This window comes from Dicentrarchus labrax, unplaced genomic scaffold, assembly GCF_905237075.1.
Source record: "Dicentrarchus labrax unplaced genomic scaffold, dlabrax2021, whole genome shotgun sequence".
Classification (NCBI taxonomy): domain Eukaryota; kingdom Metazoa; phylum Chordata; class Actinopteri; family Moronidae; genus Dicentrarchus; species Dicentrarchus labrax.
The window spans coordinates 10,846,190-10,871,256 of record NW_026136709.1 but is presented as its reverse complement, the minus strand read 5'-3'; the positions used below and the strand labels follow the sequence as shown (position 1 = coordinate 10,871,256).

General features: G+C 39.5%; 1 protein-coding gene across 6 annotated transcripts in view; it reads left to right on the top strand.

Annotated features, from left to right (window-relative positions):
• Positions 1 to 25,067, top strand: part of tpk1 (thiamin pyrophosphokinase 1) — a 60,552-nt gene that overhangs the window by 16,047 nt on the left and 19,438 nt on the right. For 5 of the 6 annotated variants that reach the window (XM_051410454.1, XM_051410459.1, XM_051410457.1 and 2 more), the window contains 5 exons: positions 430 to 499; positions 10,333 to 10,405; positions 13,150 to 13,245; positions 18,398 to 18,544; positions 22,406 to 22,517. In XM_051410454.1, the coding sequence (XP_051266414.1) occupies positions 430 to 499; positions 10,333 to 10,405; positions 13,150 to 13,245; positions 18,398 to 18,544; positions 22,406 to 22,517 (498 nt within the window). The remainder of the gene's footprint in view (positions 1 to 429; positions 500 to 10,332; positions 10,406 to 13,149; positions 13,246 to 18,397; positions 18,545 to 22,405; positions 22,518 to 25,067) is intronic. The other variant, XM_051410458.1, reaches the window with a different exon arrangement.

The window sequence follows — 25,067 nt, the reverse complement described above, 5'->3', positions numbered from 1 at the left end:
GTGTGTGTGTGTGTGTGTGTGTGTGTGTGTGTGTGTGTGTGTGTGTGTGTGTGTGTGTGTGTGTGTGTGTGTGTGTGTGTGTGTGTGTGTGTGTGTGTGTGTGAGAGAGAGAGAGTGTGAGTGAAGAAAATTATGCCAGGTGTGATGCCAGTTAGACCAGACTAAGGTGGTGCACATAGATAGGAAAATACAAATTGACTCAAGAACTGAAAAATCCTAGAGTGAAGTGGACACTTCCACCCTAAGTTAACCTCTGCTTAAGTGGAAACTGGTTTATTGTGACACTAGACATTGTTTATACCAGTTTGAACTGGGTCATGTATAACAGCATATTCGTTTAAAAAAAATGTGTCTTCAGGGAATGTAAGATTTAAAACCACCCGCTTCAGGTACGCACGTTAAAGCATCTCTCTCTCTGTCGTTCTGCAGCTCTCTTGAAGGCATGTGCTGATGGAGCTGCCAATCACCTTTATAACATCACAGCTGAAGATAGAGACAGGTGAGTGTCTTGTGTTCACATTTGCATTAGTTAATTTGTGTCTTCACTTATATGTCTTCCTCTGTGCATGTAGTTGCGGGGTTATGTTTGGGGAAAAAAGTGATAAAATGTAAAAATTGCACACTGTTTAATATCATTATGTTTGTTTTTAAGCAGCAGCAGTTCTGTATTATTGTGCATTTAGTAGCTCTGTGTTTGGTTGCATGTGCATGAGTGTGTGTGTGTGTGTGTGTTCACCCTGTTTATGTATTTGCGTTGTGTGTGTTTCTGACAAAGTACTGTATGTGTGCATTCTACAACCAACATTTTTTCTGTTTGTGGCTAATGGAGGACTGCTGTCAGGACAGAGATAGATCTGGGGTCCACTGTGTCCCTGAAGTGTTGAGGCTTTCACATTAACACCCCGAGTGTGAGCAGGAATGTGTATTTTGTCAGGGCGTGAATGTGATGTTGCGTGTCTGTGTTTGTCTGTCGTCGTAACAGCCATTATAAGTTGTAGACATCGGAGGTGAGGACATTCTGCAAAGCGACGTCATTTTGGACCATTCACACCTTTTTCCACTGTGCAAACTTGTTCTTGTCCTTGAGGTTAGGACTTTCTTTTAAATCTGAAATCAGTAAAGCTTTTACTAATAATGTGGTGTTATTATATGTGTATGCTTGTCTGTGCTGATACACAAAAAACTGTTTGGGTCGAACATGTCAAGCTGATGAAGCCAAAACCATTAATTGTAACACCACCACTCCAGGTAATTACTTAATGGTGTACACTTTACCTGATTGGCCAACATTCACTGCAAACCAATAACACTGATATAAAACAACTTCACAAAAGCAGCACTAGTTGCTTCAGTAGCATTTAAAATGTCAAAAGAAAAGTTTGACAAAAAAAGAGAGAGAAAGTCAAGGTTTTGTGCTTTATTGGCCATTTTCAAGTAGCATGATTAAGAAATTACAAAACAATAATATGAGAACTTTTAGTTTGGTATCGTAACAATTTCTATTTTCAAAATAAAAGTAGCCGCGTATCTCTGTCCCTGTGAATTTGAAGATGTTAGACCAGCTGGCAGAGGCATCGTTCATGCTTCTGTCTCTTTGATTGACACAACAGATTCATCTTCTGACCTCCCAGTCTGAGTTCTGTCAGCAGCCTGCACAGTGCAGCTGATAGCCAGGCCTCCCTTTTAGCTCGACCTCTCCTTACTCAAACAGCATCTGTCCCGAAAAGTTATATTCCATTATACAGGGAGGGTGTAGACCGGAGGAACAATAGTGAGGATGGGGAGGACGGCTGGGAAAAAAAGAAGGAAATATTTATGGATGGGGATGTGCAAATCAATCACCAGCAAGTTAAGATGTATTTAACCTAACATTACCATAACTAAAGGACTACAGAGAGTGAGAGGAGGGGAGAAGGGGAGAAGGAGATGCAGGTAATCAATCAAAGCCAAGTTTTATGAGTACTGGCAACACAGACAACAGCAGCACCATATTATCAAGTGGAGGGATGTATAAGAGAGATGAAGGAAAAGAAAACCGAAAGAAAAGATGAACAAAAGTGACAGATTACTTGATAAATATTATTTTGAAACCAAGATAAAGACGTAAAAGATAGCTGAGCAGAGTTGTGCCTGTGCGTGGAACTCTGTGTGTTGTGCATTTAGCATTTTCTGTGCGTGTGTGTGGGTGAACATCATAGGGCTTTCACTTTTTCCCCCAAATTATGTGCGAGTAAAACTGTTACTGGGACATTTTTCCCACTACTGATATCACGGTGAAAAAATATTAAAGGAGGGCTATTTTGTCAGATGCATGCAGAGCTGCTGAGAGGTCACACATCTAAGCTGTAGCTTACACGTCAACTCATCGACTCATGAGAGGATCACCCCCCCCAATAAACTCTTGCAAGTAATGCTGACAAATTGTGCTGTCTCACTGCAGGGGCACATGCTGGCTTTTAATATCCAGTGTTTAAAAAGGAAACCCAGCAAAAGTGCTCCACAGTCTGTGCGCTGACATCAGTTTGACCACATTTACTCCCTTTGGGATGGTAAAGATATAAGTTATGTCACACTGTTCAAGGCATTTCATTTGCCTGTAGGAAAACTGTATGGAGGGCAGGCAATTAAACTCTGTAGTGTCTGTAACCATTTTTAAAGGGTTTCAAAATCAACAGCATTAATAAACGAGGAGACAGGTGTGTATTTGTCCACATCTCTGCTGGTGCATATCCCTCATAAAATAATGAGCATAATAAAGTTTCCGGTCAGCATCTACAGCCTTGCTGCTCTGCCACAAGAACAGAGTGGGTGGACGGCCTCCCACAGTTAAAAGAAAGGTGCCACGTAATTTTCTGTCAAAACAACCTTAATGGTAGTCATTAGGGATGAAGAGAGGAGGGAGCGCGTCAGGCTAAGGCTTTCTGCCTCTCATGATGAGTCAAGTGACAATGATTCGACTTCACTGTATGGGGCATTAGACAACAAGTATTTTGTGTTTTTATCTTCACACAAAATTCAAATGGAACTCAGATCCACTGAAATGCCTTTTTGATTGAAGTGATCTCTCTCAGCATATGTAAAAGTGAGTGGCAGAAAGAAAACGAAAACAGCAGTTTTTCTTTTGGCTGTTTTTCTTAACTGTAATGTATTACATATTCTATTCTTTGCACTTGATCACTATATTCAAGCAGTTACTCACTTATTTTAAATCTGGGTCACTTCTTCTGTTTCCTGGTATTGAATCTCAAGTATACTATTACATACTTGGATAAAATTTCTCCCATAATTATGCCTGTATAAGTGTTTCTCATGCCCTTTCTCTCTTTTCTTTCTCTCATATCTCATTATTCTGAGTCTGCTACTTACTGGTAAGAAGCAGAGAACTAAGCACAAATCCATATCCAGTTAGTGCTGGGACTCTGTCAGTACTAGTTGGAGATCAGGTAAATGTAATTTCTCAACAAGATTGCTGTGAATTTGAAAAGGGAACTGATATAGAATAATGTTTTGTTAAGTTGTAAGTAAAGTTATTGACATCAGTATGTGGCTTTGTAGGCCCATTGCACCAGCTGTACTGAATCTGCCATAACACATTTTCTACTGGTGAGTTCAGACATTATTGATGGTTTCTCCCCTTTTCTTCTTTGGACACACACAAGGGCACCGGCCTATCTACATAAAGTTGTAGACTACTGCTGCTCCATACTGTAGCGTGTTCTATATGTATTATCAGTAAATGATTAAATTCTTTCAGCAGAAATCAGTCAAAGGAATGCACCTCGCTTCTCACATTCACACTCAACTCACAAAATGTATTGCTAAATTATTATTATACACCAAACTTGCGCTAAAATTGCCTTCATGGGGGCTCAATGCTTATTCGCCAGAGCTGGGACCCCCTGGCTCTCCGGCAAATGTAACCCTGTATCTTCTCCGTTTCTAAATGAAAATTCCATTTTGTCTAATTTGTGCATCTAATCAAATCCTCCGAGAGGATAAGAAGTCAAGAGATAGATGAACATGGAGGGGAGCACGGCTGAATATGGGTGGAGGTAATTGTACATAAGCTGAGTTTATAAAATTTGCAGCTGTGTGTGGATTTGTGGGTGTGTTTGTAGTTGCTGAAAGATACAGATTGTGAACGTGTCAGTGTTTGAATAAGCATGTGTATATGTGGAGGAGTTTTTCGGAACGTAGTTGTAGTCAGCATTGTGTATGCATTTTGGTTTGTAGAAGATAATGCTGTCAGCCTCAGCAAATTAAGTTGTCAAGAGGGAAACTTCTTATTTAATAAGACTTAGTGGTAAAGAGATATCTCTGACAGTATCTGTTTCTGTTTGTCTGTCATTCCATGATTTCTCATTCACATCTTACACATTTTTATTCTTTATGTTCACCAGACAGTCCAACATTATACACTAGTATTTAATTAGGCCTGCGTGATGTGCAGATGGGGTCAGCAAAGATTTCTAAGGCTGATATGTTGATATTTGTTTAAAATATTTTTAACAAGACTATAAATTGGTTTGACATCTAAATGTATTGTAATCATTATATGGTTCATTTGAAGCTCCCCTCAAATGTTCTGTAATTAAAGTCGCACAGCTTGGGAACTGTTTAAGTGCTGGCGTATCAAGAATTGCGTGACCTAAAAACAGGGTCACAGGCCAACAATTAAGAGGATTACACTGCAAATTAATCTGGGCAGGGGGTTTGCAAGACTCATAGACCATCTGATGACTGGGGGCTCCTTCCTCCTAATTGCTTTCAGTGGTGTTATAAAGTTTTTAATTTTGCACTCAACATGAATCAAAGCATTATGCTCAGTCATTTTACAATAGTACCTTGTTTGACTCATTGTTCTTTGTCTTTGATTTATTCTTGTGGTAGTTGAGTATAATTTGTATAATAATGTAATCTTACTGCAGTAGGTCTATTGCGTTAGCAGTAACTTCAGTTCTTAATCAAAGTAATTCACTATTACTGATTTTAATTTGTTCTACATTACCATATTATCTTTTGTCAAGAAGCCCATAGCCAAACTAGTTTTCCTCTATTAAGATCAAGTTGTTCTCTCACTACACCTGCTCTGCTGTTACACTCCAGGTGGAGTTTGTCTATGATAGACTGATTGAAAATTCCCCTCTGTGTCTATCGCAATGTTGGAAATTGGCATGCTGAGTTGAGCTGATGAGCATTGGGATCTGGGCCTTATCTTCTAATATGAGGGCTTTGCACTTTTGTTTTAATTATCAATTATTATACATACATTCCATAATTATAATTGTTCATTTTAATATGTATATGTATGTATGTATATAATATGTGAGTCTATCATGGGTTTATTGTATTAAATTTGTAACAAGGTTATAGGCGTCTTGAGTGTGTACTCCTATTAGTGCTTTAGTAATTCTGAGAGTTAATAAAGTAGGTATGCGTGTGTTTTGGGAATGAGGAGTGTGTGGAATTATGACTATGTCTGGTTATTAGTCTGACAGCCTACAAGCATCGGGCTGATTAACTTTGGGATTAGAAACTGTTGGACCACAAATCACTGCATCACTGTTGGATGAACGAATCCAGGTACTACACATACATGTAAATGCTTTAACAATCATACATCCAACCATGGGCAAACAGTTCAGGAGTTTTTTTTATCGTTTATACAGATGAACATAAGCATGTTAGAGACACGTGTACATCAGCATGCAAGCAAGCTCTCGCTCATGTGCCTTGAGGTCTAACTTATTAGAATCTTTGTTGCAGTGGGATAATAAGATCTCTCTTAACACTGATTGGTTGTTTCTCGCCTACGTTTGCAGTACTGCTTTTCTAATGAAACCAGAGAAATATAGACCCCATGCAGCTCACATCTACAAACCAACAAGTTACATTTACAAACCAACAAGTTCTCGGATTTGAATAACAAAATAGGGTATTTGTCAGTGCCTTCCAAAATAACCCATTTGACCCTAACACGACTTGTGACTGCTGGTAGAAGACAGGATGCTGTGGCGTCCAATGCCAAGCAGACACAAATGTATCCCTAAGAGGTTTCACAGGTTTTACAGTTTACACATAAATGCACACACACATAAATTGAATAAACCGAGAGCTATGTCTCTCTCTGACAGGAATGTTCTACTCAGTGTAATTCATTTTCAGTTGTAATCATCTTAATTGCATGTATTAACATGATATTTCTGTCAGGTTTATGCGATTAACAACTGATTTTCTGTATGACTTCATTGTGTGATAGTTCTGGGTTATGTGAATCACAAACCATGGGGGAAAGCAAAAGGCTGGGTGAATTAATATTTTATACCAGTAAACTGCATTTAAATGTTCTTGATTTCATAATCACTTATACAAATAATGTGCATTTACAGTGGCCTTACATAACATAACAAGCGTTCAAACCTAGCAGTCCAGGTTCACTTGTATCCTCCAGCACAGGTGTTCCTGTAAAGATGAAAGTTAACGTACATTCATTTCATGCATACTAACTGCAAAATACTGTCAATGTTAATACATGCTATATTCTCTGGGCTTATTACTTTTCAGTTTTTATTAGAAAATAGGGACTCTATTTTAGTCATTTAAAATGGCTGAAATTTGCATTTATAGTTTGACTGCTTATTGTTATTTTTTGTTATATAGAGGGACTGTGGGGCATAATCAGTTATCAGTTGTCCTCTTCACTTTCTATTATTGGAATATTTTTTTTATGTAGAAACGGTCGTGATCAGCAGCCACATAAAGCAAGAAATGTCCCTGACCATTTTCCCTAAGAGGCTTTTGCGACACTATGTGAGAGGACGGTCATTATTCGCATTACCACAAACAGTTGCACTTGGACAAATGGACGATTATGTTGTGTTACTGATGAGGACGGTCTCCTACAAACACACACAATCAGCCGGTATTGTATAAGTTTTTATATGTGAGTCTAAGTTTGTCTCTGTTACAGTTCTACAGATAGAGTTCGTATCAATGTTCAGAGAGCTGAACGTGTCGGAGTGCTTTGCTTTGTCTTGTTTATGTATATGGCTTGTTAATGATGTCATCCAGAATAATTCCTCCTCTCCTCCTCTGATTGGGAGATGGGAATGATGAGAGGAGTAATCAGAGCCGCATCTCTTCAAGTGATGAAAAGACGAGAAAAAGGAGAAGAGTGTTTTTGTCTTGCTGTGATTCAGGCGATGATGAAAGATAGAGGAAGCGAATAAACAGAACCACATTTAGTTGTAAGTAAGTGGTCATATGGAAGGATGATGTCAGACTTAGTTTGATGGAAACAAGAAAGTATAAGAACTGGGGGAGAGAATGTTGTTTTTTTATCTTAATGAATAGGTTAGATGGAAGGAAGCGGCCTTAATTACATAGAAAAGAAAGTATTGCAGAGCAGAAATGAGATGAGATTGAAAGAGGGTGTAAAGGAGAAGGTAGGTTGGGAAGGAGAGGTGTGGGTTGGCGAGGAAACGGAAAAAAAAAACAGGCAAAGAGGATGCTGAGAGAGGGACACGCAGACAGGCTGATAGACAAACACAGACACACACACACACACACACACACACAAACACAGGCAAAGGTCACACAGCCATCCGCGCCACCCGATACTCAGACAAACTGGCGGTAAAATGCTCTATTTCCCATCCAAATTAAAGTGTCAGTTAATATTAATGTGGAAGTGAAGACTGTCAGACTCACAACACCCAGACACACACACGCAAAAAAGCATTTACGCTCACGCACACAGACACAAATACAGAATTTAGAATCTCGCTTGGTCAATTACTATCAGCCGATGGAGTCATGCACACAGGTCACAAAGGGATGTGTGTGTGTGTGTGTGTGTGTGTGTGTGTGTGTGTGTGTGTGTGTGTGTGTGTGTGTGTGTGTGTGTGTGTGTGTAAAGCTCTGAGAAGGGCCCAGTGTCGTGTCTCGTCCCATCTGTCACATGAAGGTTATTTCTGAATGGAGATGCAATTGTGGCGTGCTGTATTATAAGGAGTTTAAAAGTGTGCATGTGCTTGTGCTTATTTGCAGATTTTTGTGCATATTATATGTGAGTGTGCACATTTTATACTGCCTGTGAGTGTGTTTGTGTGGATGAGGGAAAGTTTTTACCTGGATCACTTTTTGTCCAGCTCAGGTAGTGTTTTTGCTTCATTATCTTTTTGCATGCTTTTGGTCGGTGTGTGTGTGTGTGTTTGTGCGTGTGTCTGTGGGGCAACAGATTGCGTACAATTGCTGTTTTGTTTGTCTTGCTGTATCTTGTTGGTGTAAATGGGAACGCTGAGGAGGGAGGGAATAATCCTTCTGTATCTCTTTCTTCAACCGACCGGAACATCGCTCTCGCCTCTTGCTGGGGAGCACACGCGCAAACACACAACACGCACACACGCACACACTAACACAAACAAACAAACACACCACCCAACCAACCATGAAATCGTAATGTCAGACCTGTTAATGCCTCTAGATAGAGGCAACCGCATCCCTGCGTGGTCCTGCTCTTTACACATAAACACACACACACACACACATAAATGGAATAAACAGAGAGCTATCTGTCTCTCTCTGACAGGAATGTTCTACTCAGTAGTGGCAGGTAGATTTTTGGCTGTTTTTCTGCGATATCTGCAACAGACCTTGTTAATTCTTACACCCTGGGAATGCAGGTTGCTTCAAAACACAGTTGTATTTGGATGAATGAAATACATAGGGAAATTTATATTCAGAATGCAAAGCCTGCACATATATTCCCAAACCTCCTGCCCAGTTTAATTTTCAGTTGTAATCCCTTTTAATTGCATGTATTAACATGGCATTTTGCCAGGTTTACGTAGTTAACAACTAATATTCTGTATTACTTTATTTTGTGTTCATTGTGCCTGTTAAATTCGAGGTTATTTGAGTCAAAAACCACTGGGGAAAGTATTACTGGGTGAATTAATTTCTATGCCACTATCTCGTGATCAGTTAAGTTAAAGTAAATTAATTTCATTGCATACTAAGTGCAAAATACTGTCAACACTGATACATGCTATGTTCTCAGGGAGATTTTCAGTTTTTATTTATTTAAAAATTTGACATGTGAATCATTTTAAAATGGCTGAAATGTATATTTATGAAGTTTGACTGTTTATTGTTGTTTTCTCGTTTTATAGAGGGACTGTGGTGCAGAATCAGCAATCACAATCCCTATTTTACTCTTCACTATCTATTATTGAAAGCATTTTTTGAGCTTTAAACGTGTACGCTCTCATGACCAGCATCTTCCTTCAGCGAAAACACAACATGTTTGGAACGACGGGTCATAAAATCTATAAGAAAATCAGCTTGAACTTCTACACAAATGTATTTTTTAAGACCAGAAACAGTTATGTACACTTTATGATATCGGCCTACAGTATCAGAATTTGGTTGTCAATAGTTGACAGTGTCATTGTTTACATGGACTGGAGCATACGTTTGCATCGTTCACTTTGTCCTCTAACCCATATCAGTAGTCCACATTATACTAAATAAACCCATTTCTAAGATACACACATGGATTATTTGTACTATCCCTTCACCATTTACCTTTTACAGTATACTCCAATGAGTGAGCATGTTTCAAAACATCAAATTACACTGTGACCTGTAGTAATCAAACCAATACTCAGCTCTAATGGAGAATGTAGTCACTCAGTGTAATGGAACAGGTCAATATCAAATGAACACCAGGTACATCATGCTCTGTTTGTTTTGTGTGTGTGTGAGAGGGGGAGAGAGACACATGACTGAATTTGTCATTACTCTATTGTGTTTATGTACTTGTGTTTATTTGGATGTATGCATCATGCATCAAACTATCAAATTTGCTTATATATGCTGCCATGTACGCTTGTGTGTATATATATATATATATATATATGTTTGTGTGTGTGTGTTTTCACATCAATCTATCTATCTCTGCAGTCAGCCGTGTGTGTGTGTGTGTGTGTGTGTGTGTGTGTGTGTGTGTGTGTGTGTGTGTGTGTGTGTGTGTGTGTGTGTGTGTGTGTGTGTGTGTGTGTGGGTGTGGGTGTGGGTGTGTGTGCACGCAAAAGGGGCAGCATCAGTGCCACACGGAATCACCCTGACAGTCTCCATGTCTCTTCGTCTTCCCCCGGCGGCGTCACTTCTCTCCCTCGCTGCACAGATCAAAGAGCTGACACATGCCCCGATGTCCTTTCTCTCCTTCCCTCTTCTATCTCTGCCTCACACTCTCTGTCTCTCTGTCTGTCTTGCGATCGTAACCCTCTCCCTCTGTCACTCATCCTCTCTTTCTATCCTTACATCCAGCTTTCTCCCCGACTATATCAGTGGGGATTTTGATTCCATTACCGCCGAGGTCAAAGCTTTCTTTTCAGACAAGGTGAGTGGAACACAACTTGCACACACTCTCAGAGCTACAGGTGTACAAACAGACACACACACACACACACACACACACACACACACACACACACACACACACACACACACACACACACACACACACACACACAAATAAAAAGCAATAGGACTTTAGGCAGTTTGGACTTAAGAACTCGATGCTTAGCCTAAATCTGGACCCCTTAACCACCTTGACATATAGGCAACCATAGTAGGCAAGACTTTCCCATCTCGTGTCACTGAACAAAGACTTAAAAGTGACACCTTCTATACCAACATTTTCTTGCAGAGCAGTGTTTGACTGCAGTTGGACACCAGTTTGAATTTACTGAAGCATGACTTTGTCTTTAGAATACTGCTGCCTTAAAGCTCCCAATTATATACAAGCAGTTGCTGGGGGGTCAGGTTAGCGGCACATTGTGAAGACCGAAAACAAGGAAAGTAAATCACATGATTGTATGCAGGACTTGTGAATAAGTAAACTTATCTCCTTCATTTCTGAATAATTCCTGGGGTATTCTCAATTACTTAATGAGCTAATAAATGATAAATATTGTTAGAGCAGTGTCCAGGTAATTTATTTCATTGTGGTGACGCAAATACATCTGATCCTGAATATAGGCACATGTTCTCCCAAAATGGCCATCATACTATCTCTGCATTTAGGAAACTGAACCATCAGCAACACGATAAAATGTCAACTCAGCTTGAGTTTGACAAAACATCATGCTTTGTGAGAATAAGCGGTTTTGCAGGGTTACAGAGCTGAGATCAGGCTGCCTAAGTGGATAAGTGACTAACCAGAGTTGACTAAGGTTAAACGGCTTTTATGTTCGAGACTTTACAGGAGTTTCACCTGCACTGAAAAGAACATGCAGACTGAATCATCAAAGCAGGTACAACTGTGCAGCCTGACATGGCTTCAACTCTCAGTGCACTCAAGATGCATTTAGACCCAATCATCAAAAAACACGTCTGGAGGTGGTCGGGGTCACAGTTTACAGGTATAATTCCCTTCCTGCTCATCCACGATCAACTCAAACTTCTTGTTGCCTTATTGTTGAGTTGAGCCTCTCAGGATGCTAATAGTCTAAATGAAATCCATGGCCTTAAACCTCACATCAATCATCTTTAACCTAAACATAAAAAATATAACGTGGTGTTGGATGCACTTGTATAAATCTGTTTGATAGGCGACCAAAAGATGAATTCCCATGTAGAAATATCAAAATCAAAATCTTGTAGTAACAAATAATTACATTAAATTACACTCTGATATGTATAAATATATAAAATGTATATATGTGTATTATTGTTTCTTCTTCAAACTTCTCTCCAGACGTTGCCTCTTCTCCCTGAAAATACCATACTTTTACCCTTTCAGGCCTTTTTCAAATAAATCAAATGATCTGAGAGGGAAAATCCCTCTTCTATTGATGTGCTCCTTAAAACATGCAACCACAAGGTATTATATTTTATGTTAATCTAACACAATAAAGAATACAACAAAAAAATTCTACCATAACTATATATAAACATAGTCTCTGATGACATCCTACGTCATAGTCTCTCCTTCCTGTGTCCCTAACATTGCAACAGACTTTTTCATGACTGAACTCCCCAAGGTCATGAAAAGTAAATGCAAACTCTAATGAAATGTACAAAATGTACTTTTTGTTGTTTATAACAAGCAAAATGTCAAACCAGAACACTTGAGAGATTAAGGACGGCGGTTCAGTAAATAATAAACACAGGTTGGGTGTCACGTAAACACATACACACCTCAGGGGAAAGAAAGTACAGCCCCTGTGTGATCTTTATGTTGTGTGATCAGAACCTCACTGATGCACATAGCTTGAGAATACAGATCCAATACCATGCACACGCGTACACACGCACACACAGAGATATGGGTTGCCTTCAGCTGTGACAACCCCCTTTTCCCTCTCACCCTTTTCCCCTCTCTTTCTAGCTGTATGTAATATTATTCCTTTTTCACAAATATCACACAGGTTACCTAAAAAAATGAGCAATACCTTTTTTTTCCACAAGAGAGAACAGACTTTTATGGTAATGCTTTAGGAGCAGAACAATGGGAAAGTTTGAGGCGTTCCCTCAGAGATTTGTCGGAAACGGTGAATAATTCTGCATAAATGGAAGGGAGAGAACAGAAAAGCATCCGCAAGGGAGGGGGAGAGACAAGGGGAGGCAGGGATGGAGGAATGAGGGAGGAGAGGGGAGGGAGAATGGATGGGATCAAACAGAGCACAGCGAACAAGTTTGTGTGAACTGACTGCACTGTGTGTGTGTGTGTGTGTGTGTGTGTGTGTGTGTGTGTGTGTGTGTGTGTGTGTGTGTGTGTGTGTGTGTGTGTGTGTGTGTTGGGAAGTTGGTGTGTTTTAGGAGGAAAGGGACAGTGTGTGGATAGAGGAGATGGAGAGAGAGGAAGCCAGAGCATGGTTGTTTACCTGGATGCTGTAGTTCAGGGCCACTGACTGGAGCCTCTACATTATTCAGCAACACAGCCCACAGACAGCCAGACAAGACTAAAACACTGATTTATACCTCTCTCCATCTCTCTATCTCTTTCTGTTTTTCTGTGCTCTGTTATCCCCCTATCCCTTATCTCTGCCTGGGTTTTTGTTTCGCTATCTGTGTATGTGTACATCTATCTGATTATGTTTTGTTGCCTGTGTGTGTGTTTCCATTTTTCTTTGTGCGCAGGGTTGCAAGCTGATAGAAACAGCCGACCAGGATCTAACAGACTTCACCAAGTGTCTTGCCATCATGGTTGAGGAAATTCAGAGACAATCGTTACAGGTAAACCTCCACTGCAGACCACACACTGACAGTGACATTTATATTGTTAAAGGAATAATCTGACATTTTGGTAAATACGCTTTTTTGCTGAGAGTTAACTGCAAAGACTCTCATATGTTAAATGTGAAGCTAGAGCTAGGAAACGGTTACACAAGAGCAGAGTGACGCAGCTAGCCTGACTCTGTCTGAAGGTAACAAAATCTTACCAGCAACTCACTAATGAACTCATTATATTTAGTTTGTTTAATGTGCAACAGGGGCTATGTGCTGGACTATTTCTTGGCCTGGAGCAGTGACTTCCTACACGTATCGGTGTCAAGAAATGTTTTAAAGGCTATTGTTACTGTTAGAATCATTAAAATGACTAGCAGTAGTTATAGCAAATGAATAAGTAAAGCTCTCCTGTCCATCAGCCTCTGAGAGTTTAATGCCCCGAAGCAAGGCATTCAGTCCTCAGGTACTTAAGAAGAGCTGTTCAGAGGTCAATAATGTTGGACTGTCGTTGACTGCAGGCAGAGCCGAGGTGTGAATGTGTGTGGGTGTATGAATATGAAACGGTGTGCTGCTGGAAAAACAACATGCATGCTCACTCAACATTCCCTGAAGAAATACGTCTTGAAGAATATCACTGGAATAACATCAGCCACATTTACGCCTACTCGTAAAATGCAAAGTGTAATTGCGGTTTGCCCGATTTAAAATGAAATACTTTACTTTTGTTGTGAAGCATTTCCTAACAACCTGATATCCAAAAACTCCAAAATGAGCTGCCAGCCAGAGCGAAGCCCCGTGCCCAGCCAACTGCTGCAGAGCCAGGCACACAGTGATCTGATCCGGAGATTGCCTCCATTTCCATTCCGAGTCTCAAATGTCAGCTGAATTGCACAGAATGTACATCACATTAGAAATAATATGTAATATAACAAACAGTGTATCTAATTCCAAGAATTTTCAACAAAGAACATTATTTACATGAGCAAAATCATGGTTAATGGTGTTTTCTTTTTCTATGTATCTGTCTATATATCTGTTTTTATCTATCCGTCCCCTTCCTTCTGTCTCTTTCCCCTCCCTCTCACTCTTTCTCTTTATTTTCTCCATTATTAGACTTTTTTAGCAGCATGCTGAGTGTTGCTCCAATCACTGCAGAGTGCCCCAATCACTTCACATCTCTAAGCTGATGAAAGACCATGGAGAAGACTCTTGCAGACACACAAAAATGCACTTCATCTCATACAGTATGCACACGTGTTGCCACATTGTGCATTTTCACTTGTTTTTTTGGTGCCTGGCTTTCAAGAGAAGATATACTTTTGTCCTTCCCTTGCACGGGCCTTTTTTCCCCGGCCTGGCTAATATTTACTCTGCTTTTGAACTGGTTCTGAGTGTTTGTCCGTCTATCTGCCTGCGAGAGATAGGAGCCTGGCAATCAGTTTTTGACGTTCTATAAGAGTTGCTGATGATGACTTTTTTGTTTGTTTACCAGGATTTTTCCACATTTCTTTACCCACTATGACTCTTATTTGAACTTTTATTCCCTTCAACACTTTGTGAATAGGACTAGGTTATACAAAAGCAGAACTTTTATAATGATTTAAAATCATGCATTGTCATCTTCTCCTTTTCCATCCACTTAACCTGTTTAAATGAATTAAACACATAGAAGAAATAATAACGGGGTGATTTGCAGATTACAGAGCATTGTGCTCCTGTTTGGGCTGTTTAAGATTCAACATCTTAGCCCCTGAATATTTTTCTCCACACAGCTTAGCGCTCGATTTAGAGAATTTATCTCAAATTTAGCTGGGTGAAATCCCACAGAATGGTATTGGAGGATTACGGTGGCTGGATGAGTATGTGTTTGTTTGTGTGTGTACATATGTGTGTGTGTGTGTGTGTGTGTGTGTGTGTGTATTTGTGTGTTTACATCTTATTGTGTGTGCATTTGAAAGTATGTGTATGTGTATATCTATATTCTGCATGTGTTTATGAAGGGGTAGTTTGTGCGTGTGTGTGAGCTTTTACCTGTTTACATCTGTTTGTGTACGAACTTGTTGAAGTGTGTGTGTGCATGTGTGTATCCCAATGTCTTGTCTGTTTGTCTTTTCATACCGCTGTCCCAGTTAGCTTATTTCTTCTTGCTTCACTGTTGCAAGCATAAGCAGCACTACTGTTTTCATTTTCTTTTCTCTTTCTCTGGTTATCTGTTCATCATCCCCAATAAATGGATGTGAGTTTTTGTGTTGATCTCAGAGCCAGCGTCTCTCGCTCCGGCTCTCCCAGCCAATCAGGAGAGAGTACGGCCGGATCTGTTGGGCCAGCCTGTTGAATTTTATTCATTCAGTCGTCAGATTCTCCTTGCCATGCTTTGGGTTTTCTTTTTTAGTTTTTAGTAAACAACAACAGGAACGGATAAAAATTCAGACTGGTATATAGAGTTTGATATGCGTAGCGGACACAACAGAAGTGTGATGGGAAGCGGAAGATTGAGCAAGCCAGTGTGTCATTGGACGGTGAAACACAATACACCTTTTTTTTCGCTTGTCATTTCTCCTTGTCCTCTTTCAGCATCCTTTACTTTCTATGAGCTTTTCTGTCCTCTGGAACTGACTGATACTATTCATTGATACTGTTCACTGTTGGTTTGATCCCTCCACCCCTCTCTTATTTCTCCCTCTGGTAGGAGCTTTGGTCCTGTCGGGCATTCTTGTGTATAAAAATCAGCAAGAAGATAGGATATATTTCTTTTTAGTTATTCTTAATGCCGGTAGGATTCTGTTGGATTCCCCTTGAAATGAGGTGGTGGAAACACTACTGCTTTTGTCCACAGGGGCCGCCAGAATGAACTAAAAATCAAAGTTCCTTGTTACTGCTTTAAAGGATGAATTACACAGTTTTCTGTATTTCAATTTTTCACATTTTGATTGTGAAAATCTATTTTCATTTCTGAAAAATGTAAATAAAAGTATAAATATATATATTTAATTAAATAACCTTGTATCCTTGTATCCTTGTGCCACATGTTAAACTAGGTGACACGGCCCTGGTCCTGTGAATACTTACTCGGACACCACATGTGTATTGATCTGTTGCGGAAAATGGTTCCCAACAAATTCACTATTTAGCCTACTCCTGTTACGATTGCCAAAAACTAAAGTGCCCAGCTGTTTAAGGAAATAATCCTTTTTAACAAGATTTTTGTGACCTGCTTTTAAAGATTTATGCCTTTTGATGTAATGAATGAGCTTCGGGCTAAAAGCCACAGATGGCACAGAAGTCAGGGTTAAAAGAAACAGACTGTTGGTTTTGGTCTTTTCTGGAGATTTGCTGACACTAAGTAAAAAAAATAAAGAAAAAAAACCCAGCCCTTTCGGTGTAATACCAGGTTCAGATAGGACACATTTGGAAAGATTGAATCTCTGTGTAGGTCAATGCAGCGAGTTTTAGATTTGTTTATTATTTTGTAATTTCAATTAAATTAGAGGAAAGTATTTGACAACAAGATTAACCTTTTTTTCTACTTTATAACCTCTCTCTCTCTCTCTCTCTCTCTCTCTCTCCCTCTCTCTCCCTGCCTCTCTCTCTCTCTCTCTCTCTCTCTCTCTCTCTCTCTCTCTCTCTCTCTCTGTCTCTCTCTCCCTGTCTCTCTCTCCCTGTCTCACAGACGGGAGTTTGTTTACCAAGTGTTGTTTACAGTTTTGGCGAAGCCTCTGCATGCTGCATGTGGGGGCGTCAGCCAGATGTTGAAATAACCTCAATCTCAGCGCTCGGTTTTGTTTTCAACTCCCATCACCTGAGGCAGGAAGTTAGTTACATTACATTCAATTCAGTAAATAGTCCGTTCCCATCATGTACAGTAAGGAGCCACACCACAAGTTTAATCTGAGCTCTTTCAGCCTGAGGGAACTGTTATTAGTTAATAGTAAGGGCAGATTGCTGAAGTAGTAAAGGGGGAATGAATATACATTTCAGCTATATGCTATAGGACTCTGCAGGAGTTTCCTGTGCTGTAATTTATTAGACGAAGTTTATGCATACACTTACACACAGAAAAAAACACTCACACATCTGCAAAGTTAATAGAAAATAATTTAACCTCTTACTTTCTGTTTGTTTTCTTATTTCTTAGCAAAACATAGTTGAAGGGAAAACATTGAAGTCATGTTTGATTGATGGTATTTGGTTCATTTTCTGTGCGGTTGTGACTGTCAGTCGTCACCCTCTGACAGCGCCTCTGCCCTCCAGACTCTGTTGGGTTTTAGGGCTGTCAGCACTGGTGCTTGAGTGCTCAGGGACTTGATATAAGGATATAACTGCTGAGAGCTGTAAATATTATACTTAAATGTACTGTTGGTGCAAAGTTAAAAAGAACCTTATTTCAGCTCTGAGGCTGCAGGAAATTGTATTAGTTTAATTAATCCACTTAGTTTATTGGATTTGCTGTTAACATGTTCACCTCTTAATTCTAGAGGCTGATGTTTACCCTCATTGTAATAGCCCAAATTCATTCTTTGATCTACCACTGATTGTTTATCTGCCCCCCCATCTCATTTCTCTCTTAAAGCTCTGTGCCCTTGCTGTTTCTTTCCTTTAATGTTTGCTTGTCCCAATGGCATTTGTTGTTGTGCTTGTTTTGTTTCTCTCTGTCTTTGTTTAATGATAAGGCTGGCGATATTCAACATTTTTGTTATTGTCAACAAATCCCATGAAAAGACCAAAGTCAGTAATGCATTAGTCTGTCTCTCGTTACATTCTGGCTTCATGGTAATGAAGGAACAAGTCACACAGTGTTTTTTGAATAGTTTATAGATAACAGAGGACCTCCATGATATAGAAGAATGGGTTGTATCAGATGTTGCACACACAAACAATTCATCCACTGTTTGTTTTTTTGGGTTTTTTTTGTTTGTTGACAGTGAGAAAAATAGAATATCACCAGACTTGTGCTTTAACTTTGCCAAACAGCTTATGTTTTTGGTCCCATTGTTTTGTTTGTTTGTCTGTTAGTTACCAGGACATCTTGAAAACTACTCAACTGATTTCTGCGTAGAACTTTTTTTTGTTTGGTTTCTTTTTTTCCTCTCCTGTCACTTTCCCTCCATTGAAGCAAACAACAGCATCCTGCCAGAGAGCATTCTGTTTGTCTTTCCAGGTGGATGCCATAGTGACACTGGGCGGCCTGGCTGGCAGATTTGACCAGACCATGGCCTCTGTTGAGACCCTCCACCACGCTCTGTCCATGACCCAACTCCCCCTGTTGATCATACAGGGGACAAGCCTGGCATACCTACTCAGACCCGTGAGTGTGTTACGTGGACAAGCCGCTGTGCAATGATTCTGTCCTGTCTGTTGTTTTCTGTTTTCATTTTCAAAGTCAGCTGGTCATTTTCTCACAGGTGTAATGAAATACAACTAAAAGGGAGGTTATACCGCTTATGAAATGATTGCTGCATCTCTTTTTTAGCGCACTTTTCATAAAGCTTAAAGTGGACTTATTATGGCTGTAAAAGACTTCACACACAGGCAGACCCACAGTCTATTTTCGCCACACTAGACTACCATCCTGCCCTCCTGCTCTAACATCCCCTACCCCTTCTAGTCAGCTCTCTCCCAGTCTGTCTCTGTTTTCCTTGCTCTGCTTTCACTTTGATTGGAGTGTTGAACACTTTGTTTCTTTGTTAAGTAAATGGAAAAACACACACACACACACACACACACACACACACACACACACACACACACACACACACTCTCTCACTTCTCTACTCTTTTGGTGCCCCAATTTGCTGTTGTGCATGAGAGACTCTCTTTTGATGCTCCCAAATTGTTTTTCCTCAATGCCAGCCACTTTCTCATGCTCCTCAGTTGATTGAGTTTACAAGTGGGCCGAGCAGCAGCCATTTGGGACACACACTGCCCCCCCCCACACACAATTTTTTTCCCCCTCCTCTGTTGTTTATTTGCAGGAGCTTCAGGACAAACAACCGACTGTCACACTTCTTGATGACACCTTGTAATACGTTAAGTAAACCTTTCTCTCATGCACTCCCTCCGTACTTCTTGTCATTATTCCAAAGGCGCGTTGTCATTTGCTGCTTCATACCTCGACACCTCCAATTAATCTTACTTCAGTGAGGGTAAATTAAGCTCGTTTGTCAACGCGGCTCCAATACGCTAGCGACTGATGAACGCAGACGCCTGTACATGAAGGTGAACGCAACCTTCGAAAGACCCAGTGCTATTTGTTCAAGTTACATCTGTAATTGAAGTGTTTACAACTTTTGCCAAATATCCTCACCGCCCATATTCATGCAATCACAGCTTTGTTACGTGCTTAGTTTCGGGATTAGGTCGTACAATCAATACATATAGAGAGTTCAAGTGCAGTACACGATCGAACACAAACATGCACAAATTAAAACAAGAAATAAATTACTAGTTACTTCCATTTGGCAAATTCGACAAGTAGTGTATGTCACCTGAAAATATAGCTATCCTTGAAGTTACTTATAAATGCAATACTCCATTGAACATGGGCATTGTAGAAAATCAGTGAGACATTCTTCTTCATTCCAGAGTAAATCGCAGTATGAGTATCAGGTACGATCTGATTTATTCAGGATTGTGCCTGTTTGTTTTAGCTTTTGTTTCCCAGATGAGGTGTCAAAGTGTCATTATGCTATCTTTGGGAAATATGCAGAAGTCTTGTGTTTTCTATAGCTGGCTCAGGGCATTGCATAATTCTCATGTCTTTTATTAAATCATGGGTAGGGACACTGCAAGTGCTGCAGGCTTGTTTATTTTGAGTCCCTACACAACAAGAAGATGTTTTAATCAGTCGAGGTCCCAGGGTGACACTAAATTTACTCAATTTGGATCTAAAGAGAAAAAAAGTTCATCTGTTTCGTTGTTTTTTTTTCTCTTGCTGCTCTATGGCGTCTCGGTCGGAGGGCCAAGCAAAGCCATATTTACTTAAGTAAAGCACCTTAAGATACTTGAAAAAACCTGCTCTCTGTGTTGTGGGACAGGAAATGCACAGTGCTGTGTCAGCCCGATCGGTGCTATAAATCATTCTATAAGCGCGCACACTCTAGGTCAAATGTACAAGCTTGTTTTCCTGATGCCCTTTTGAGGAGTGAAACTTGTCAGTACAAGAGCTGATTTAAATGATTAAGTGTGATAGCTGAGGTGTGTTAACTCATCCCAAATTCCGCTGTGCTAAGTTAGCAACAATGTGGCATTCAATTCATATGAATAAATATAGACATAAGGTAAAGGAGTCACCTAGGATGGTCTGTTCTACATAGAAAACCAGCAGCATCTTAACAGAGAGGACCAATTGATGAAGATTGAAGGTATGCTTAATTGTGTTATTAATTACTTTATGTCTTTCTCGCTACAATAAAGAACATAGGAAACATATTACATCTGCTTTGCCAATAAATCCCCCTAAACCCTACACACTGGACCTTTTGTGTACAGCCTTAATAGCCAATAGCCAATATATCTATATGTACTTAATATATTATTTTGCATGGTTTGCTGTGTCTCATACTGTAGTTCTGTAGTGGTGGTGTCTGCCCAAACGGATACCAGGCAACTTTAAAAAATTAAGCTTTCCCTGCAGGAGTTTCATCTTCATCCCTCCTCTTTCCCATGTCTCAGCTTAAAAGTTGCTAATGCTGTTAGCGCTACAAGTAGAAAGAGGTACATTCTAAAACTGAGTGGAGCCTGTCCTGGATATGTGTGTGTTCATATGCAGGTGCACATGCATTTGTTTTTCCTTCTCTCTGTTCTTCATACACTGTCTCACTGACACACTCGCACAAAGAGACTGTGTTTATGTATAGAAAATAACCTCAGGGATGTTTCCTGAACACCAAATGCTCCAAAGCTTAGAATTTCCCCATAATTCCTTCCCTCTGGGTCCGCAGCTCCAGGAAGCCAAACTCTGCTTTAAACATATCACACTTTCAAGATTTCAAACTCTTAATTTAATGTGCCTGTCTCTGATGTTTTTGTGTGTGTCTGTATGATCCTTTTAGATGACAGATCTAAGTTCTAGCCGTCAAAGCTTTTTGTCTTTTTATTTATGCCAGGGTGTATGACAGTTTGAGCATTTTTTTAATATATCTGTATTTATTTATTTCACATAAATGCTGCTGTGACAAGGGAATTTCCATGTTGTGGGATTAATAAAGTAATAAAGTAATACAAACAAAATACATGGCACTTGTAGACTGCAGACAGTGTTCATGGTACACAATTATCAAACTTCAGGTATTTTTGGTTTCCTGCAGAAGCAAGGTTTCCATACCAAACAAATGTATATGTGCTCTAATGAGATTTAGATGTTTCTTTGTCTCTTTTCTACACACTGTGAATGAGAGAAACTTTGTTTTGACCTTTTTACATTTCAGCATCACGCTTTATTGTAACCAGTGCATTCAGAGCAAAGTCATTATTCAGCCTCAAGAGTTTGACACTACCTTGCACCTATACTCGGTGATGCTTGCTTTTTTTCTCCAAGCCCTAGTTTCTCAAAGAGATACTGTGACATTTTGAAATTTTGTTCATGTTTATTTTCTTTGTAGAGCACTTAATAAAAATTCTTCACTGTATCTCAAAAACATTTCTTGATCTGTCTCCAAGACTTCTTAACACTGTCAACTATACTCCCCCATCATTGAGATACTGTTATTTCTAAGCTAATAGTACATTATAGTATACACTGTTCATTGACCCCAAGTGAAGTAGAACAGTACAGCCTGTGTCTGTAGTGTTCAAGTGAAAAGCTGGTTGTTCTTACAGTTATAGGGTGTCAGTACAAAAATGTTTTGACACCCTGTGACACACAGTAAAATAGACTATAATTCAAAATGGCAAGGTATCCTTTTTAAGTGTGGGTAGGAACTGAAAATAGGTTGCAAAATTGACAAGAGCAATAATTTATTTTAATGAGCCTTGTTCCCAGGGCGGGGGAGCACAGTTTCTCATTTGGGGCTGGAAAAGTTTAAGAAGTCTTGCTCGAATTTGTTTTTCGTTTTACATTTTTTATTCTTTTGATCTCATTGTTTCCACCTGTCATTGTCTCTGGGATACATGCACACAGACATGCATGTAAATACTCATTCATTTTCACACTCATGTTGTGTGTCAGCAGGGCAGCCACAGACTGGGGGTGAACACAGGCCTGGAAGGGGACTGGTGCAGCCTCATTCCAGTAGGTGGACCCTGCCAAACAATCACCACTGGGCTCAAATGGAACCTGAGTGAGTCCCCTTTTTTATTTTTAGCGTCTGAATGATGCCCCACAAGCAATAATTAGTCCAACTTTCCTTATCACTAAACTTGGTAATAGCCAATTTGTTTTGTTCATATAAAAACAACATATGCAAATTAAGTGTGAAAGTCCATTTTTAAACTTGGAAACTGTAAGTGTAAACTATCATGTTCATAACATTTGATCATTAGCATGATCAGTGCCTCTAAAATTATCCCACAGTATAAGGCAACATGTTCCACTACATTTGTGTGCATGTTTCATTCACAAAAATGTCACCAAACACTACATGAGAATTACAACTAGTGGTTCTGTGCTGAAATGTGCCAATAAAAAGTAGTCAATTTCAGATGTCAGTAAATTGTAAAATCATGGTAAAGATAATATGGTAAACAGAATATAAATTTTGTATTTGTAGTTTTTTTTTCCCTGGAGAGAAGCAGACTATAAGCCCATGTCTCGTATGACAGGTCTGAACCACTTGTGAATTTCGTTGGTACTGACGAGAATCTTTAGCGCCACCAGTCTTTACAAGTTTGGAAGATTGGTGGTGATATGTAGCCTGAGGAGTGTTTCAGAAGAGAAAAGGAGAGGACATTCTTGGTATTCTGGCAGAGAAGATGGTAGACCAGTCTGCTGATATCACAGGGGAATTTAACATCAAATGATGAGAAAAGAGCAACTCCCTTCCCCACACATAACCATTATCTGCCAATACTGCAAACTTAAATTTGCATTCACAGTGGAAACAACATCCACATAACCTCAACATGCATAATACAATACAGTAAAGTACAGATCCTTAATTTGCATCAGTCAAATGAAGCTGCAGTATAAACAAGTTACATGTATTGAAGACACATATGCCTCAATGAGCTTTTTATATTCTTGAATATTGTGTGAAAATCCAATCAGACACCCGTCTGAGGACCCCTGTGGTCTTACCACACTCTAAGCCTTACGGCCAGCTGTGTTCTTAATGAGTTGGCACAGACCAAACTGCCACCAGGACGAGGGAAACCTGGACCTTCTGTCAGTGGGGTTGCATAAAGTGTCTGCTTCTTGGTGGGTGTCCACTCTCAGGGTCTGTTTGTGCATGTGTTTATGTTTCTGGGAGTCTATACACTTGAGCGAGCACACTTGTGTGTCCGTGCTTGTTTGAACATGTCTGTATGCATGTTTGACTATGTGAGTATGTGCGCCTTCAACCCTGTTCATTAACTTGCTTTTTGTGTGTGTGTGTGTGTGTGTGTGTGTGTGTGTTTTTTTGATCAGCTACTGTGTGTTGTATATTTACTCAGCACACCTGTGAGATGGCCTTCTGAATGGTAATGAGAGGGACTTTATACATGAGAGTCCTATGCAGATTAGCCAGTGATAACAAGATGCCTAATTAATCACATGCATATTTAGAAGGCTGGAAGTAATGATTTCCCGTTGGGGTTGGGAGGAAGGACCAGAATATGTAACAAAAATTAGGAATATCATTTTTTTCCTCGTATGTTTGAGTGTTCATATAACAACACTGCATCTTGTTGTACCATCTTTCATTGATTTGTGCATTTGTTTTATCCGATTAAACCTGTGTCTGTGTAGGGTTTTCAATTCAACTTCCTCAGGGGCCCAAATCAGCTCAGTGCACTAGCAATACTCTTGGGTGACACCAAGACTCTTTAGAAGTCCATTGAAACGATCCCCCACACTTGGGTTCAAAGCATGTCTGTGATGAAAAATATATGATCTTTCTATAAAGAAAGACTTGGGCTGTCAGCCATTACAGCCTTGCTGGCCCAAAGGAGACATTTTGCTTACATCCAGAGCTTATTTTAAGTTTTGCCTTGAAGAATAAAATTCTGTAATGATTCATATTGTTTTGATCCAGAGTGTAAATTTAGGATGAGTAGTCAGTTATTGAGCAAACTTTTTTTATTTATTTTTTTCTGGTTGTTGTACTCCAGGGGAGTGTGAAGGAAGATCTGAAATACCCTTGGCCCAAGTTAATTATATCATGTGTTATTTTTTTATGTTAGCTGATCAATCATTTATATTGTTGTGAAATTAGATCAGACGCAGTACATATGTGTGCTCACAGAGCTAAGCTTGGGCTCAAAGTGAGAAGATACAGTTTTTGTCTCATTGAATTTTTGTCAGTCTGTCTTGAATTTCTATAATTTATATTTTCTCTGTAAAAGTGTGAAGTGGTTGGTTTTGGAATTAATTGGCAAAGTTCTGAGGCTGAGACAGAAAAGGCCTAATACAATTATTTTTGTGCATAATAGTTGTAAAGCATTACAACAGGATCCTCATTGACAATTTAAACAGTTCCCTTTTAAAGACAAAACAATCTGAAAATGACCAAAATAAATATAAAATACCTTGACATTGATGCTGTATATGGTAATAAGCTGAGATATAAATGTATTAACATATTCTGTGGTATTTATGGTCACTTACTGCAACAAATATCAGTGACATTTACCTTGTTATTATTCATTTAAACATAAAAATGGTCACACAATAAAAGCACAATACATATATT